The 19,343-nt window shown below is 33.4% G+C and overlaps 1 protein-coding gene across 1 annotated transcript in view; it reads right to left on the reverse strand.

Annotated features, from left to right (window-relative positions):
- Window positions 1-2,161: 2,161 nt before the first annotated feature.
- LOC136035805 (cadherin-23-like) overlaps window positions 2,162-19,343 on the reverse strand; it is a gene marked incomplete in the record, with an annotated part of 50,410 nt that continues 33,228 nt past the window's right edge. Inside the window, 1 exon segment of the mRNA XM_065717776.1 lies at window positions 2,162-2,527. Coding sequence (XP_065573848.1) covers window positions 2,308-2,527 — 220 coding nt within the window.

Raw genomic sequence — 19,343 nt, forward strand, 5'->3', positions numbered from 1 at the left:
AGACGTGTTTTTTTATAATTAAAATCTCAACACATTTTCTGTTTGTTTTTCTGCTTAATCAAATCAAACTATGTGGTAAGGCACCACCAGTACTTAAATATTCTTAAGGGTCTATATTAATTAACCTTAAAATACAAGCTCGTCCAAGGCATTTAAAGAAAGTTATAATCCTCGATCCATACACCACAGAACCACCCAAAGAAAATATCGTCAAGGTCAATACGTTTTTTCCCACAAATTCTGATAGTTTACTAACGATTTACCAATTTTGCATTTTTTACTTGAATCAGTGCTCTATTGTGCAGTGTTAAGCCCTATTTAGCATAAAGAAAATAAGAACTTAATAAATATAAAACACAATTTGTATCTTTAATCCGAGAAAGGTATTTGTTTTTCATGAGGATGTTCAACAGAAGATCAGCGTTGTACCTTGTTATTCATCGGAAGTGCACAAGAGTCGTTTTGCCCTCCTTATATATTTTAGTTAAAATATAGACGTGGATAAAAACATTTTTAATCCTGTACTACTAGCTCATCAAACAGTTCGTGGGAACGAACTGTAATAAGGAGCGACCCGGCTCAATAGTAATCGAAACTCTAAAAAACAGAATTTTGATACCAATAGTTACATCAAAAGATTCGCATTTTTATGCTGATTTTAGATATATGTTTTCCATCAAGTTTAGTCTTACCCATCAAAAGTTACGAGCCTGGGAAAATTTGCCTTATTTTAGAAAATAGGGGGAAACACCAACTAAAACTCATAGCATCTTAAAGAAAATCACAGCACCACATTCAGCGTATTAGACAACCCTACTGTAAAAGTTTCAAGCTCCTATCTACAAAATTGTGGAATTTTGTATTTTTTGCCAGAAGACAGATCACGGATGCGTGTTTTTTTTTTGTTTTTGTTTTTTTTTTTGTCCTGTGGTAATTGTATCGACCCAGTGGTCTTTTAATGTCACGAGAGGGCTCATTCCAAAGGAAATTAAAAATTCTAGTGCCCTTTTTAAGTGACCAAAATAGTTGGAGGGGACCCAGTCCCCCTCCCACGCACACTTTTCCCCTAAGTCAGCCGATCAAAATTTCTAGATAGCCAATCTGTTCAGCGTAGTCGAAAATCTAATAAATATGTCTTTGGAGACGGCTTAATCCCCCACAGTCCCCGGGGGTGGTGGTGGAATTTACAAACTTTGACCATTGTTTACATATTGTAATTGTTATTTTGAAGTGTACAGACGTTTTCAGGGGGAATTTTTCGTATTGGGGTGTGGGTGGGTCGGGGAGGGGGTTACGTGGGAGGATCTTTCTATGGAGGAATTTATCATGAGTGAAGAAATTTCCATTTTCTAGCATTATTAAAAAAAAACGATGAGAGAATGGAATATTTTTCTTTCAACTAGAAGTAATGAGCAGCATTAAAACTTAAAACGAAAATAGAATATCATGTATGTATGGCGGTTCGTCTGCTCCACAATGCTGTACACTAAAATATTTTTAGTAATTTTAACTATTTATTCTACGGCCTTTGTGATTCAGGGGTCATTCTTAAAGAATTGAGACAAAATCCAAGCTTTAGTGCAAAGAGCGAGGCATTGACGAGAGGACGAACCCCCTCATATACGTAACAAAACTATACAAATATAGAAGTTCGTTACGTACGTTAATTCGCAAGTTACGTATATTTATTAATAGTACAAAAATTTGTAAAAAATAAAAAGTTCCAGTTGCATTTTCAAGTAACCAAAAATTGAGGGGCAACTAGGCCTCCTCCCCCAACTCATTTCTTATCAAAATCGTCGGATCAAAACCATGAGAAAGCCATATAGCAAAAAAAAATGCCTTTTTTTTAATTATTCATGTACGGTGAGCCAAAATTAACACATATTAATTCAAAAACATTCAGAAATAAATTTAAAAAAAAAGTTTTCACAACTGACATTAAGGAGCGACATTAAAACTTAATCTGAACAGAAATTGTTCAGTATATGAAAGGGGCTGTCCTCTCCTGAACGTCCCGCTCTTTACGGTAAAGTTTTTTATTGTTTTAATAGTAGAACTGTGACATGGTTTCAAACTTTAGCGTAAAGAGTGGAACGCTGAGGAGAGGAGAGCACCTTTCATATACGGGATAATTTCTTTTCGTTTTAAGTTTTAGTGTTGTCAGTTGAGAAAACTTGTTTTCATTTATTTAGTCAAAAATAAGCTTAAAGTCCACAGTTGTTGTAATCTAATACAATCAAGCAGGCACTTACATTGTGACTTGGCGTATTTAAGCTTTAACCTTCAACTTATTCTCATTTCACTTTAATTAGAAATAAAGGAAACTATTTTGCGGTTTAAGATAACTGTAAAAGTTGAATACCTTCTGACTTTCATAATGTACATAGCTGTTATGGCTATAACAATAATGACCAGAATAGTAGCTGTCACATAAAACAGGACCATATACAGCTGTTCATCATCAACATCGACTTTGTCATTTATTTCTTCTAGTGTTATCGTGAAATTGGCTTCACTGAAGTGGCTAAAAGTAAGCATCCTCTGTTACTGTTACCTTGATATAAAGTAAGTTAGGATAAGACAGAAGATAAAACTGAAGTTGGTGAATCGGCACGAGAGTGATGTACTTATAGATTTAACACTGATGAATATGCTGGAAAATTTCACTATCCATTGAGGCAGTCTAAAATCTAGGATGCTGGCTTTCAATTCTGGTGCTCAAGAAAATCAACAAAGTAATGGCAATGACATGAATATAAAAAGAATTTGCCTCTGATGCTGATTCCAAATATATAAGTTCCATAAAGGTTAGTACTACCGATCAGAGGCTACGATGCTGAGAAAATTGGTCTCATTTTCGAAAAAAGGAGAAAATTCCCTTTAAAAGAATCTTATGAAAATCAAACCATCAAATACAGCATATCAGAGAACTCTACTGTAGAGGATTCAAACTGCTATATGAAAAAAGTGGAATGTTGAATTTTTTTTGCCAGAAGAAAGATCAAGGGGTACGTGTTTTTTTTTTGTTTTATTTTCTTTCTTTCTTTCAAAGGGTGATGATATCGACCCAGTGGTCCTGAAACATCTGTAGAGGGATTCGAACGGAAGTTCTAGTGCCCTTTTCAGGCGATACAAAAACTGAAGGACTTCTAGGCCCCCTCCTACATCCGTTTTTCCCAAAATCGTCCGATCAAAATTTTAAGATTGTCATTTTGTTTAATTATAGTTGAAAAACCTAATAACTATGCCTTTTGATATAATAAGACCCCCCACAGCCCCCAGGGAAAGTCAATAAGTTATAAAATTTTTCCATTGGCTTACGCATAATGTTTGTTATTAGGAATTATGCATATATTTTTCGGGTGAGGGGGGTGAATTTTTTGCTTGAGGAATTTTCTACGGAGATCATTTCTTATGGGGGAGAAGCTTTGGGAAGGTGAACCTTAGAGGGAAATTTTTCACTGGGGGGATTTGCCATATTACCTATACGTAATTTTTTTTTATCTGGTTTTCTCTTTGCCGACTCAATATTACGCCTGGAGAAGTTAAGGATAACTGTCTGGGGTAGATTTTCACCGAGATTGAATTATCAAGAGGACATTTCATTGAGGATGGGGATCTTTACGTTCAGTTGAAGCCGGATTTTCTTGAATTATTTACAAAACCATCAGATACTAAATAAAAACAAGTTTTTTCAACGGAAAGTAAGGAGCAATATTAAAACTTAAAGCCCTCGTCCCCCGCCCATAAGAAGTTTATGGGTCTTATCTTCATCATCAGTAACCCATCACCCCTTCACCATATGTTGACGCGTTTTTACAAATCCTGTGTATGCTATAATTTCAAGCAATGCAAAGCAAATTAGTTTATTTAAACAAAGCTTTAAAATTAATTTCCGTACTTTTTTTTTGCAATGAGAAAGGAAATGTCACCCTTTAGTACAATTATTGTGGTTTGTCATGAATAAAAGGAAATGAGATATACATTTCAACCACACCCACCCCTCTCCAGCCTGTTGTATATTTTATCTTAAGGCTTGTGAAGAGTTAGCAATTTTGGCATTTAAATTTGCTCTTATAGACATCCGTAGGAAGCATCTTCCACTCTTCCAACGCAATGATCCACCACTCCTCCTTCATAGTTGCTGATACATAATTATACATCACTAAACCTACTTTCAGAAAAATAAAGTATATCAACGTAGTTAAATCCATCATTAAGGTAAATATTCGTTTAAGCATTTATCTTATATGGACTGTGAAAAATTGCGCCAAAATGTGACAATACTTCCTCTGCAATGGGGAAGGATAAGATGTAGTTTTTTGATACTTCTAAATTGATTAGTTTATATTATATCTTTAACGGATAATATCTTTAATGGATGTCATCTTTTTGGCAAAATCGTTGTTTGGTGCTGCAAAAAGACATAAACAACACTTCTTCGTGGGCCAATCATTATGGTCACTTAAATAATGCCCAGGAACTTCCGATTTCCATTCCAATGAAGTCTCTCCAGTCTATGAGGTGCATCCACGATCTTTCTTCTGGGAAAAGAAAATTCATATTTTTCCAAACAGAAGCTTAAAACCGCTACGGTAGAGTTTTCTGATGAAATGAATGGAAAAGCATGATTCTCATTAAAATTGCTTGCTTTTTTCGGGTATTTCTCCCCTTTTCTATAAATTGGTCGAATTTTCTCTTTCTCGCAGCTTTTGGCGGGTAACAATAAAACATAAAGGATTTTATGTATAAGAAATCAGACTGTTCATGGTACCGAACTCTGACTAAAGAGCGACGCCCCCCAAAAATACCCATAATCTTGTCTTGGCGATAATCAAACCATCAGATTTGGCCTATCAGAGAACCCTACTGTAAAAGTTTTTTCAGCTCCTTTATGCAAAAATGTTGAATTTTGTATTTATTGCCAGAAGCAAGATCACGGATGCGTGTTTATTTGTTTGTTTTTCTAAGGGTGGTTGTATCAAACCAGCAATCCTAAAAGATCAGGACAGCGCTAATTTGATTCAACTGTTCTAGGGCCCTTTTTGATTAAACAAAAACTTGTATGGCAACAAACCACTCGTCCATGCCCTTTATGTCCCAGAGTTGTGTGATCGAAATTTTGCAATGCCCATTTTGTTCAGCAGAGTCAACAAATCTGGTAAATATGTCTTTGAGGGTTACTTGACCCCTAAAGTCCCCTGAGGCTCGAAGCTATGAACTTTCCTTTGTTCAAATACAGTATTGGTTATTGGGAAACATAAAGATTTTGGGTGGATTTTTCTGGGGGGGGGGAGAACTACGTGGAAGGATACATCCATGGACAAATTATTCGTGGGGAAGGAAATTTTCCATGGACCGGGAGCTGAGCTGCCCGGCATTTCTTAAAAAAAAAAAATCAAAAATCAAATAAAGAAACAAGTTTTTTGAACTGAAAATAAGGGGCAACATTAAAAGTTAAAACAAATGGAAATTATTAAATATATGAGGGGATACTCCCCCTCCTCAATACTATTCTTTTTACATTACAGTTTTCTTAGAACTTTTGAAAAAGCTTTATTTTTCAAACAAAACAGCCATTGTGTTTCAGGTGTTATTCTTTGGAACAAAGTTGGAACAAAAGTCAAATTTTAGCTGCAGTGTGCACATATTGTCTTTTGATGAGATGATTTTCCCTTTTAAGCATTCTCTGAAAGCTCCAACTTAATACTCGAACAATTTCTTGAAATAAGCAATTTTGACAATTTGCATGCACATAGCGTCTTTTGATTTAATTTGAATTTCCCCTTAATACTGTAATTGGTGTAGTCTGTAGTGTGTAGGTGATAGTTATAGTATTATTGGTTGAATGCAAATTTTGCCTTTTGGATCATATCCCCTATCATTTCTTGAATTTTCTAAATTAATATACTTAGTTATAGCTGTGTAACACCCTTTTTACAATCCTAATACACATAAGGTGTTTTTATTTAATTCAACATTTCCCTCAAAATTCTCTGAAAGGCTAACCTGAATATCCTTTATTTTCTTGGAAAGTAAAGCTTAAATTCCATACCTTTATCAATAACATATTCTGTCTGCTGAAAACAATGAACGAATTGCCTGGCTTACAGCCCTTGTCCTGAGGATTGTGGGGAGATTGACACCCCCAAAGACACAACTACTATTTCTTAACAAATGGGAAAATTAGCCCAAAGATCATATAATTGAGGCTTTTGGGTTGACAGAATTCCCCAGATTTAGGGATAGGCGTTATAAGTTATGCCCCGAGGGAATAAAAGATTCTTATGGAAGGGGCGGTCTTGTGAACTTTAGAAGAGGCTCACTTGATTGAAAATGTATAGCTTAAAGTCCTTTTTAGAGTAAAGCATGATGGAGAGCAACTAGCCCCCTCCCCCTATTTGACTTTCTATTTTCCCAAGACACAATCAAATGAAATTGTGAGGTAGCCATTCTGTTAACAATAGTCCACAAATCAAATAACAATGTCTTTAGGGTGGACACAATCCACCAGAGCTCATGGGCAAGTACGTTATGGGGTTGTAAGTTACACCCCGGGGTATACAAGGTTTTGATGGAAAGAACGGTGGTATAATCTATGGATCAGATGGAACTCATTTGATTGGAGGTTTGAAGTTTTACTGCCCTTTTTAAGAGTAGAAAATGAATGGAGAGCAACTAGCCTCCCCCCTCCCAACATTATTTGTTGTCCTTTTTGCTTTCCACTCTTTGAAATTCTGTGTCTTGCAAAAAGACAAAACATAAAACACAAAATAGCATGCAAAATCATGCTACTGCTACTACAACATTTTGTTTGAGCTCAATTGTTACTTTTTAGGTCAGATAAAAAAAAGTTCAGAAATGAGGCCTAACAGAGAGATTTTAACGATAGAAATTTAAAAAATTTCAAAGATTTTTAAAATGTCAAAATAAGTTGTTTTCTTCATAATGTGTCTGTATCAGGCAGTAGTAAGACGGCAAGACTGATAAGACTGTTTCTTCTAATTTTGTATCGGATATACGACTATATATCGTTCCCAAAAACATATTCAATCTAACTTTTAGGGGATCTATTTTATTCAACCTTGTTAAAAGGATCCAGTAATCCACGTCTTTGAGGATATCAATCTCCCCACAGTCCTCAGGACAAGGGCTGTAATCTAGGCAATTCGTTCGTTGTTACAGTACACAGAGTATACGTTATTGAGAAGGGTATGGATGTTTGAGCTTTACTTTCCAAGAACATGAAGGATATTCAGGTTAGCCTTCCAGAGAATGTTGAGGGAACTGTTAAATTAAACAAGAACACTATCTGTGTAAGGAATGTCAAAACGGTGTTACACAGATATAACTGATTGTATTAATTTGGAAAATTCAAGAAATGATGAGGGATATGATCCAAAAGGCGAAATTTGCATTCAACCAATATTACTATAGCTACTACCACTAATACCACCTGACTACATCATTTACAGTATTAAGGGGAAATTCGAACTAAATCAAATGACTCTATGTGCATACAAATTGTCAAAATAGCTTACCTCAAGAATTGATTTGGGTATAAGTTTGAACCTCCAGAAAATGCTTAAACGGGAAGATAATCTCATCAAAAGACAATATGTGCAAACTACTGCTAATACTACTGTTACTGCTACATTTACTACTACTACTACTACTACTACTACTACTACTACTACTACTACTACTGCTACTACTACTACTACTACTACTACTACTACTACTACTAATACTTCTATTGCAATAGCTTGTAAGGTTAAGAGCAATGAGATGAAAATTTTAAGTATAAGAATATATAGGTTTTTAAACGGATGCATCATCAATGTCATAGTAAAGGCTAATTGTATTAATTTCCAAATTCCAGGACTGGATGAGAGGGATGTTTTACTGGCAAAAAGGTAATATGTTAATACTACTGCTGCTAGTAGTACTACCGCTATTCAATGCTATCACTACTAATATCAATACAATTGCTGTGACTACTGTTAAAACTATGCCTAAGATTATAAAGTTGAAATTTTCGAGTGATTTTGAGGGAGGAAGGTGAACTGAATCAAAGGAAGCCGTCTGTATACAGGTCATCAAAGACTGTAACAGCAATACCTTAGGAACAGTTTGGTGTTCAATGTTGAAATTAACAGGGTATGTTGTGTGAGATTTTGAACTAACCGATAGAAAATATTTGCATCCTAATGCTACTGCTTCTACTCATGCTAATACTACTGTTACTATTATTACTACATCTATGAATACTGCTGCACTAAAGCTTAAGCTTATACAATTAGTTCTACTGCTACTACTACTACTGCTGCTGCTATTAAAACTAAGGATATCAAGAAGTAAAATTTGAGATATTTAGAAACTGTATGGAACTAATTCAATACATACTATGCCCACACAGGTTCAAGTTCAAGTTCATTTATTTATTAATCGCACATACATGTATATATATATATATGACATAGGCCCATGGGGAGACAAGCTCGAAAAACTAGGCCTAGACAAAGAATAAAATAATAACACACTACAATACAAAGATAAACATGACGGCAAAGATACAATAACACAACAATAGTATGAAAGTAGCAGCTAGCTCAGGATCATTCAATACTGTTGAAGAAATTAAGAAAGTAATATTATTAAATATAAATTAATACTGGAAGATAGCTGAGAGGCCCATAATCACCCAGAGCAACGAACCATACAAAAACTTTGCCTTACTAAAAAGATACTTAATTAATTAAAAATAATCCTGAACTAAATGAAATTTAAGTTTCCTTTTTATTAAATGGATAGAGGAAAATTTATCAATAAGAGCCTTGTGAGCATCCCAGCACCGAGCTATTGACAAAAACGGAGCGAATTTAGATCTCTCAGTATTATATTTGTCAATGTAGATATCCTTTTTTTGTCGAGTGTTATAATTATGTAAATCTTGTGATTGGGAGAACAAACTTTGATGGAGGTAATATGGCGGTAATTTCTTAATGTCATAATTGATTTTGAAAAGAATTGCTCCAAAAGCAAATTGTTGAGTGACTGGAAGTATATCTAGATAAGTATATAAAGATGCAGTAGAAGACTTATTTGGAAGTTCAGTAGGTGATGGAATAAAAAGTTTAAGGATTCTTAGGGCTTTATTTTGTAAAATCTGTATTGGCTTAATATGGCTTTTAAATGTAGATAAATATACTAGAGAACAATAATTAATATTAGTCTGAATCAGAGCAAAATAAATACTTCGTAAAGCAGAGTAGGGCAAACAAAGCTTTAACCTTCGCATTAAACCAACATACCTTGAAATCTTTAATCGTAGATTTTGAATGTGTGTTTTAAAAGATAAGCTTTCGTCAATCACAAGTCCAAGGTACTTTGTCATTTTCACCCGAGATATTGATAATAGATACTTTGAAGAAGTAACTCGGGTAATACAAGGGCAGATATTTGACTTTCTGCCGTAAATTATGAAATTTGTTTTTGATACATTCAAAGCAATAAAATTTGAAGAACACCAATCAAGAACATTAGAAAATGCAGTATTCAGTTTTGTCTCCAACTCCTCGTCATTCTTTTCAGAAATTGAAACTGCCGTATCATCAGCAAAATGTGTGTTGAGACACGGGGATGTAAAAGCGCGGTGAAAATCATTTATATAAATTAAAAAAAGTAGAAGACCTAGGACAGAGCCCTGAGGTACCCCAACCTTCGAAGACTGATGTACAGGTGAAGAGAGAAAATTGCCTCCATCTAATCGTTGCTTTCTCATATCAAGATAAGATTTAACTAGATCCAACGCCGGTCCACGCACACCACAATTATCCAATTTACTAAAAAGAATACAATGGGATATTGTATCGAATGCTTTTTTAAAATCTAAATATATTGTTGCTGGAATTTCACCTCTATCTAAGCATTTATGAATATATTGGATGAGAGCAACGGTAGCATGTTCAGTGTTGTGTCCAGACCGGAAACCAAACTGGAAATTTGTGAAGAAATTAGACGATTTAAGAAAGTCATAAAACCTCTTATAAATTGCCTTCTCAAGTATTTTAGAAAATGCTGACAAAATAGAAATAGGGCGGTAATTTGATGGATTTTCAGGAGAGTCGCCTTTGTGAAGCGGAACTATCCGCACTTCTTTAAAAGCAGATGGGAAAACTCCAGTTTTAAATGAAAGATTAATTATATGCTGTAATGGTAATATTATTGCAAACAGTATTTCTTTAACAATTTTAGAACTAGACCCGTCAATTCCCGCTGAATTACCTGGATTTAGATCACACACTATTTTTGTTATTTCAGAATGAGAAATAGGCCCGAGAAAAATTGAATTACTTTGAGGAGACGGAAGGTATGAAGAAAAATGTTTATTACTACGTGAATCAAACTGGTTCATTACTGATGAAACAATTTTCTCTCTTATTTTAGCAAAATGAGTATTCAAAATATCAGCCACTTTCTCCGATTTATTAGTAGTCGAACCATCTTCTAAACTAATAACTTCAGGAAAATTAGACTTACTTTCTTTTTTTATAAAATAATTAATTAAAGACCACGTTTTGCGAGGAGAATTTTGAGCTTCTTCGAAAGACTTTTTATAATACAATTGTTTCGACAAACGTATCATTGTGGTTAATTTATTTTTGAAAATTCTAAAATTTTTAATATTATAATCAGTTGGATTCTTTAACTGCTTTTTAAATAACTGATTTTTTTTCTTAACTGATATCAAAATTCCAGACGTTATCCATGGCCTTATAGGAAATTTTTCTCTGCAACTTTTAATTGTAACAAATGGGCAACTAGAATCAAGGCAGCAATTGAAATTTCTTAGAAAATTATCAGTTGCCATATCTGTATCCTCCGTGGATATTACCTCCTGCCAATCCAATAGTCCAAGGCTTTCATTCAGGTGCTTTAATGTTATTTTATTTATTAACCGTCCTTGACGTTCCTTACTTACCTGTGGTATTTTATAAGTAAAAGCTAAATCTGAAACCAGCAGGAAATGATCCGATATATCACTTAAAACTGCAAAATTTGCTTGAAAAACTGCAAAGGTTGTCAAGTAGACGCATCATAAATGCTTCAGGAGTGTTTGGTGGTATTAAGCTGAAACTTTCAACTTGTGTTGAAGGAAATATTGAAGAAACCAAAGGTGCTAGCCGTATGCTAATGCAAATACTGCTACAACCGTTTTTACTGCGCAAGCTGAGATTATTAAGATGAAGCTTTCAAGAAATATTTAGAAGGATGTTGAACTAAATTAAAACAAGCTATGAGCATGTGGACTTACAAAAAATGACGAAGCGGAACCAATTCAATTCAGTTCAATTTATTCAAATAAAAAATAAAACACAACGCCAATAATAATTAGGATCCCAGAAGCGAAGTTGTTGAGAACCATAACAACAAAAAATTGAAAGAAAAACAAGAAAAAGAAAACACGGGTAATTAAAGCAAATTGAATACAAATTTAGGGAAATATAATATCAAAGTTTGGTACATTGTTATACAGCGTGCGAAAACTTGTGGAAAGCTCAGCAATGGAGGGTATTATAATCCATTGAAGTTTTGATTTATAATGGGGGATCGCTGGGCCGAACTAGAGACGCACTTGGGGACAATGAAGGAATGGTCGGATGAACGGAGACACAGGCCTTCAGAATTATTACTTCTAAGGATAACACAGTCATAATAATAAGGATTCACAGTCTAATGGCCTGCTGAATTTTAGACTTGACCGGATGTAAAGAGAATTACCGCAAGAGGACTTGGTTAGTTTCCTTTCAATGTGAATATCTGTACAGCCATGGAGGGAAAATTCACTAGTATCATCAATTTCTGAAAGCCACTTCTCCGTTATTCCAATTCTGTCGAAAGGGCAGTAACAGTTAATTAAAATTAAATCTTTAATATTAGCCGATTTATCCCGTATGCTTCTGGTGTTAAAGCAAACTACATTAAGTTTGGTCTCTTACTTTAGCTTAGGTTTCAAATTTTTCACAAAATCAACAGTGTCCAGATATTCACTGTTAATTTAGTTTAAGGGGCTGGTGAGAAAATTATTTTGGTCATCGTAATAGTTAAAAACAACATTATTGCACAGTGATAAATTCGTTAGAAACGTAAAATCTTGTATAGTACACATTTAAATATCCATTGTGGTTTGAGTTTCATCGACTTTCTCCTTGATTTCAATATCGGAGTTCTTCTTCAGCCGTCTTGGAGGTTGTGGCATTCTCAGAGCCTGTATTAATTTGATTTGCAGTTGAGTGTACAGGCTTAACTAGCTTCGATGTGGAGTCTATGCTCTTTTTGATGGAAGATAGTTGAGCTATAGCTGTTTGTAAGATGTCATCACCTAGGAGTTTAATGATAGCTTTGTTCTGGAAAATATTTTTGGTTTTCTCTGGTTCATTACTAACTTCAATTAAGTCACTGACTGTGAGATAAGTCGCAAGCCTTTGCCATTCTTGGCTACTTTCAGATGAATCTTTAGGAGGGTGGGATAATGAAGTAAACTTAGGTAAGGGATGGGGGAACTGACAAGAACCTTGAGTATGAAAATTGTTTGCCTTTTTTGGAAATGATACTGTATTTGCATCTTCTACATCAACTGTAGCTTGACATCTAATGGGCCGATGGGGTGTCGGTTGCCATGGGATTCTTGCATTTACAATTGAGTAGGGTAGGTTTATTTTTTCAGATGTTCTAAGGATTGCGACTCGCTTTTGGTTAGCCGGGCAAGATTGATTTTGGAGCGTTGTGTGTCCCTTACGGTTACAATTTCTGAAGAAAGGGTCTGACTCAGGACACTCACTAATTATGTGTCTTGTTTTCCCACACGTAAGGCAAGACGGATGGGAATGTTTTGCTGTGGTCATGGGCCAGACAAGTGGAGCATTGTAGGGGCTTATGCCAATAAATCTTGTAAAAAATGGACATACCGTGAAAGAATATTTCTCTGTTTAGCTCAATTTTGCAGGAAATGAGGATTGAACGGCTTGGGTGAAGTAATCCTTCTTTGTTTAAACTTTGCCTTATTGCAGTTGAAGAATTGATTAGAAGACATGAAGAATCTATTAGTTCGGTTTGTATTTACTCCACTTTTACACTGGAATCAACACCATAAAGCACATACTTGTGTAGCTTTTCCACATCTTTTATTGTGGCTAAAATTTTTGTGCCATCAAGAATTATTTCTTTGAATTTTGACAAGACATGGTCTGCCACCTTAGAAGACGTAAAGTAAATATCAATAGACTCGTCCTGCTTGAAACAAGTTGAAAATTTATCTTAACGATCAGAAAGACAGCTTTCCTAATTTGTATTATTCGACCTTTTGAAAAGGGTTGGCGATTGATTTTCTTGATTGAGATAGTATAGTAATTGGGGTAATTGATAGTACTAGTCTCTGGGACACTTGAAGAGAGGGGTTGCACTATCACTGGAAAACAGGTTTCATCTTTTTTCCTCTTTTGCCTGGTGTCTCACCCCTTTCATTATAGTTATTTGCAGCTAAGACCTGAATTCCTGACAAGTGGCTAACTGTTTTGGACCACGTAGTTGGGGGGAGGGGTTCTAGGAATAGTTTTAGAGATAGGTTGGAATGATGACTAGCGATGTGTTGCAGTGGGAGTATCCTTCTCGGGTGGTAGCCTTAGGGGCTGCTTTTTTCCCGACATTTATTCTGACGAGACATTACAGATTCACGAACTCTTAATCAGCCCTGATTCAAGGTTACTTGATCAAAAGTAGATATGAAAATTTTTAATCAGCGATAACACCAATATATTCAATGTTAGGTAGGTTAGTCACTGGCACACAATATCCAAGGGGGCTTGCTGATGGCAGTAGCCAATTAATATTCAGTTATGGAACTATATTATTCACTATGATGAATAAAAACTCACTTTGTATGACGTGAGCAATCCCTCACAATGAAATCCGCGAGTTAATTGCGCAATCTAACATAGTACAGCACAAAAGATAATCCGATTAGGTTCACAAGTTAGTCAACGTTTTAATTCAGATACTAAACTCATACAGTTCGGATTCTAAACTCATACTGAATCTGAAGAACAAGTTATATTATTAAGATAGACTTTTCAGAGTAAGTTTTGGGCGAATCTGAACTAGCCATAAGGCTAGTGTGTATGTATAATTTTAATACTACCTCTACATTTACTGCAACTAATGACGCTCAGGGTATTAAGGTGAAACTTTTAGGGAACACTTAGAAACAATTTCATTGAAACGAAAAAACTGTACGCATACAGGTTTTCAAAAGAGCATATACGCAATATCATAGGCAGCACCACTCTATTCGATTCAAATCAAAAGTTCTTGTTCCTTTTTTACGAGTAAAAAGAGATAAAAGGGAAAGCTACCCCCCCCCCCCCAAAATTATGCATATGTCCCATTATGCTTCAAAACTAAATGTTAAATGTTAACAAGTCAAACTCAAAACAAGCAAAAATCACTATGAATAGTGCCGATAACCCCCATTTCTTCTCAAGACCAGAACATGATTTGCGGTTTACTGCAAAAAAAGTGTTTTAAACGTTTTTACTTTTTTTGTTTTCATTTATAAGAAAAATATCAAGACTCTAAGGAGTAAAAACCAATATATTTCAATTACACTGACGATAGACGGTCGTTGTTTTTTTTTTTTTTTTTGTTTTTTTTTTCAGTAAAGCTCAAATTATATTCTGGTCTTGGGAAGGAATGGGGGTCATTGGCCCAACGAATGTTAATTTTTGCTCGTTATAAGTTTGACTCGGCTATTTATTGTAATTTCCTTTCGTCTTGAGTTTCATTTCTTTAATAATAGTAATTTATGGTAGTTTTACGCTTTGAATATTATTTGACTTTATTTCAGCTTATTCGTGACTTAATGGGGCTCTTCATTTTTCTTTGAAAAACTTATTTTATGGAAAAAGCTTTTAAATCAATAAAAGTAAATTATAATGTTGAAACTTAACAGAAACTATTCTATTTAAAAGAATAATATCGTATAAAGGCTTAAAATTTATCCTTTGGAATTACATCTTCTGAGTCACCAAAGCCTAAAAATTTTACAGAAAAATTAATTTGTTTTATTTTTCTTAGGGAATAAATGGCTCTTACACAACACTATTACTGGGACCATCAAAGGCTCCCAAGTAACCAATTACTCAATAATATGTATCGACAAGAATTTTTTGGACTATAAATTTGAGACAGAGATTAATTTTAAGGTCAGTAGAACTTATTTTTTTCAATTCAAGCTAGGGGGGTAGTGATTTTGTATGAACAGATAGAATTTGAACAAAGAAAATTTAGTATAATTAGCTATATGTTAAATGCATGAAAGTGTTTAGTTACCTGTTTTAATTGAACGCCTACTATCTTAATTACAAGCTTTACTTAGTTTTGTTTCATTTGAATTAATGTCTGATTATGAGTCTAGCAAATTCTGTCATTTGACCATTTGACTAAACACAAAGACTGATGGTTTGCTTTGGATTTATTTTCAAAAATTTTTAATGCAACAAAATACAAATATTGGCCTCGGAATTCGGAACGATTTTTTGAAAGTTAGTAAGTGTAAGAATTGTTGTTTTCTTTGCCAAGATTATTTTATCCCACGGACTTCTGTTAAGAGTACATTGTATAATAAAAATTTTGCATGCAAGTTACGTGGTAATGTTAATTGTAAAAAAACCGATGTAATTTACCTATTAGAATGTAATAAATGCTGCCTACAATATATGGGGGAAACAACTAATAATATATATAAAAGATTTTCTGGGCACAAGACAACAGTTAATAAAGAAAAAACTAATAACTATCTAGTTCAACATTGTAATAATGGTACGTGTTCCATATCAGATATAACTGTCACAATTTTAGAAAATTTACAGTTAGAAAATTTAAATAAAGAAGAGAAGAATAATAGACTACGTAAACAGGAGGATTTCTGGATCCATCTTCTTGGTACAGTTTATCCTTTTCGGCTAAATGATCGTGTAGCAAAATATAGTAACATTTCTCATGTTGTTGTTAAATGTATTGATGGTTTTATGGAATATCCTTCTTTTACTTGTCCTACTAAACGTAAAAAACGATTGAGAGGACATAGAAAATAATAGAAAAAATGAAATAGATTTACATATCCTTTCTATAGATCTATGCCAGCTACTTGAATCTAGGGGTATGGTTTCTGTAATAAATTGTCTAAATAATTTACCCAAGAGGAATTTAATCAAACTTTTCTGGATTGTTAAGAATAATACAGCTCTTGAATATAATTTTAAAGTAATATACGATACAATTTGCATTCTAACTAAAACAAAATTTATTTCAAAAAAGAAAAAATTTGATAAGATTGGTAATAAGGACAACAGATTATATTTACCTATTAATTTTACTTGTAAGTAGATTGAAGATATTAATTTACCGGAAATTTTAAATCAGCGGGATGTGAAACAGGCCCTTCCTAGTAATTTGAATTATAATGATAGTCCAGTTTTAGCTTATAAATTTTCAAAAACTATTGGGCAAATGATTTTTAATTATAATTTAATACTTAAAAGATTAGATAGTGATATAGATTGGAAACCGGTTTGTAACTGCAAGCAACTTGGCCTATTTGTATATCCCACTTACAAACATGTTATAACAGGAGACTTGTCAATAATAAAGCAAGATGATCTTCAAACTATAATGAATAAAGGAACTAATTTCCGTCTTTCTCATCATCTGAAACCATCGAGTGCTCTTGATAGCTTGGAAAATGATTTTGATTTATTTATTGATAAGTGGTGTAAGAAAGAGAATAAAAATAAAGAGAGTTTTCAAAGTTGGAAGAATTTAATTTTTAGTAGAATACGAAATAAAATACATTGTAACTTAAAAAATAGTAACACTAAATCATTATTTTATAATGCTAAGATAAAACAAGCAATTGCTAATCTACATAATGAATTTGTAATTGTGCCGGTGATAAAGCTAATAATAATTTTGCCATAATTTGTCAGAAGCTATATTGTGATATCTTAAAAAGGGAGTTATGCACAACTAATGTTTACGAAAAGGTAAATTTAGAGGATGAGAATTTAATCGAAAAGACTGAAAAAACACTTTTTTAAAAATTTTAATATTAAAATAAATGACAATGATAAAAAGTTTCCTTTCCTATATTGGACTGTAAAATTCCATAAGAATCCCCCTAAACCACGGTTTATTGCTGGAGCAGCTAAATGTCCAACCCGCATTGCTGCAACTGACCTCTCTTTAATTTTAAAGGAAATTATAAATAAACTTAAAATCTATTGTTCTGGTATTAAAATATTTTCAAATTTTAATCCGTATTGGAGTGTTAATAATTCAATGCAGGTAATAGATTCTTTAACAATATTTTCAGCTAAAAGAATTGAGTCTTTCGATTTTGCGACAATGTATACTAATTTATCACTTAATGTAGTGTTAGATAATTTAAAAACGGCTATCAAGAAATCTTTCCTCTTATCTAGTAAGAGGTTCTTAAAAATAGACACTTATAATAAAAAAGCTATATGGACAAATTGCTTTAAGACTACAGTTAACTTGAGATGTTACAGCTTGGATATGATTTTTGATTTATTAGAATTTGTTTTATATAATACTTATGTAAGATTTAATGGTAATTTGTACAAGCAAATTGTGGGAATTCCCATGGGGGGGGGAATGCCAGCCCATTTATAGCTGACTTGTTGTTAAGTCAACTAGAATATAATTATATGATGGATAAGAATAATCCCAATAATTTAAAACATGTTTTGTCAAATAATAAAAGATATTTAGATGATATTTTGGTCTTAAATTGTAAGGATTTCATTGATATTTCTAAAAATATATATCCATCAGAGCTTACTCTTGAACCTAGTCATGGCGCTGGTCTTGAAGATCATTTCTTAGATTTAAATATTAATATTTTTGATAATAATAAATTAAATTTTAAAATGAATAATAAAACAAATGATTTCGATTTTGAAGTGATTAATTTTGCCTTTTTTTGCCTTGTTTTGGCTAAATGGCTTTCTCATAATTTTGATAGAATTATTTTGAGAAAAAGACCGGGGGAGGAAGCCTAGTTGCCCCCCAATTTTTTGGTAAAATAAAAAGGCAACTAGAACTTTTAATTTTTTACGAATCTTTTTATTAGCAAAAGATATACGTAACTTATAAATTAGCATACGGAAAAGAACTTTTGTATTCTCATGTTCTTATTACATATATGAGGGGGTTCGCCCCCTCGTCAGTACCTCGCTATTTAAACTAAAGCTTAAATTTTGTCCCAATTCACTTAGAATGACCCCTGAATCACAAAAGCTGTAGAATAAATAGTTGAAACTACTAAAAATACTTATATCTTTACTGTGCATCTTTACATCTTGTACTTATATCTTTAAAGTTAAAAAATCAAACTGTACCACAAATACTACTTTATCCAGTTTCGATACTGTTTCCGTTTACACTTCTTGTGATTTCCATAAAAATGAAGAAAATTCTAGTTGGTCATGCTGTAGGACTTCAGAAATCTAGAAAAAAAATCACCCTTGTTCGCCTTTGCAACAAATTTTCATTTGTTTTTAGCTTTAGAGCCAAATCTTTTCATCAAATTATGGGTTTACCGATGGGAACCGTTTCGTCTCCCTTTTTAGCAATATTCTGCACGGATTTCATAGAAAATTCGGCTTTAAATAGTTTTTGCTGGAAACAATGTTTTTGGTTCCATTTTGTTAACAATGTCTCGCATGTCTGGGAATATGGATGTAATTCAATAGACGATTTTTGGTCATTTGAGGGCTTTCCACTTAAATCTTCAATTTACATTAGAGATGGAAAGCTCAGGGAAAATTCCTTTATTAGATGTTTTAATTCTAATAAATACTCCTGACATTGAATCTCTTATCTATAGAAAACCATCCCACAGTGGTTGCTATTTATGTTTCTCGTCAAATGACTCTCTTGTGAAAAGAGGAGTGGTAATATCTTTACTCGACAAAGTTCAAAAAAATTGTTCAGATAATCATGTAGTATTTTAATTGAATGTGGTTTAAAGTATTTTTGTCTATAATGGTTAACTCATTAAACTTATTGATAGTATCATAGATAGAATATTAAAAGATCAAACAAGGAAACAATGAATCCATCAAAATCTTCACCACTCAACCATGTATCTCGGAAGGTTTCTTGTTCGCTTGTGATTTTAGGCGACTTGTTAGTCAACCAATTATTAGTTAATGTTTTTAGAACAGATGTGTGAGCTTATGAATTGAGTTATTCATCTG

The sequence above is a fragment of the Artemia franciscana genome, chromosome 14 (genome assembly GCF_032884065.1).
Source record: "Artemia franciscana chromosome 14, ASM3288406v1, whole genome shotgun sequence".
NCBI lineage: Eukaryota > Metazoa > Arthropoda > Branchiopoda > Anostraca > Artemiidae > Artemia > Artemia franciscana.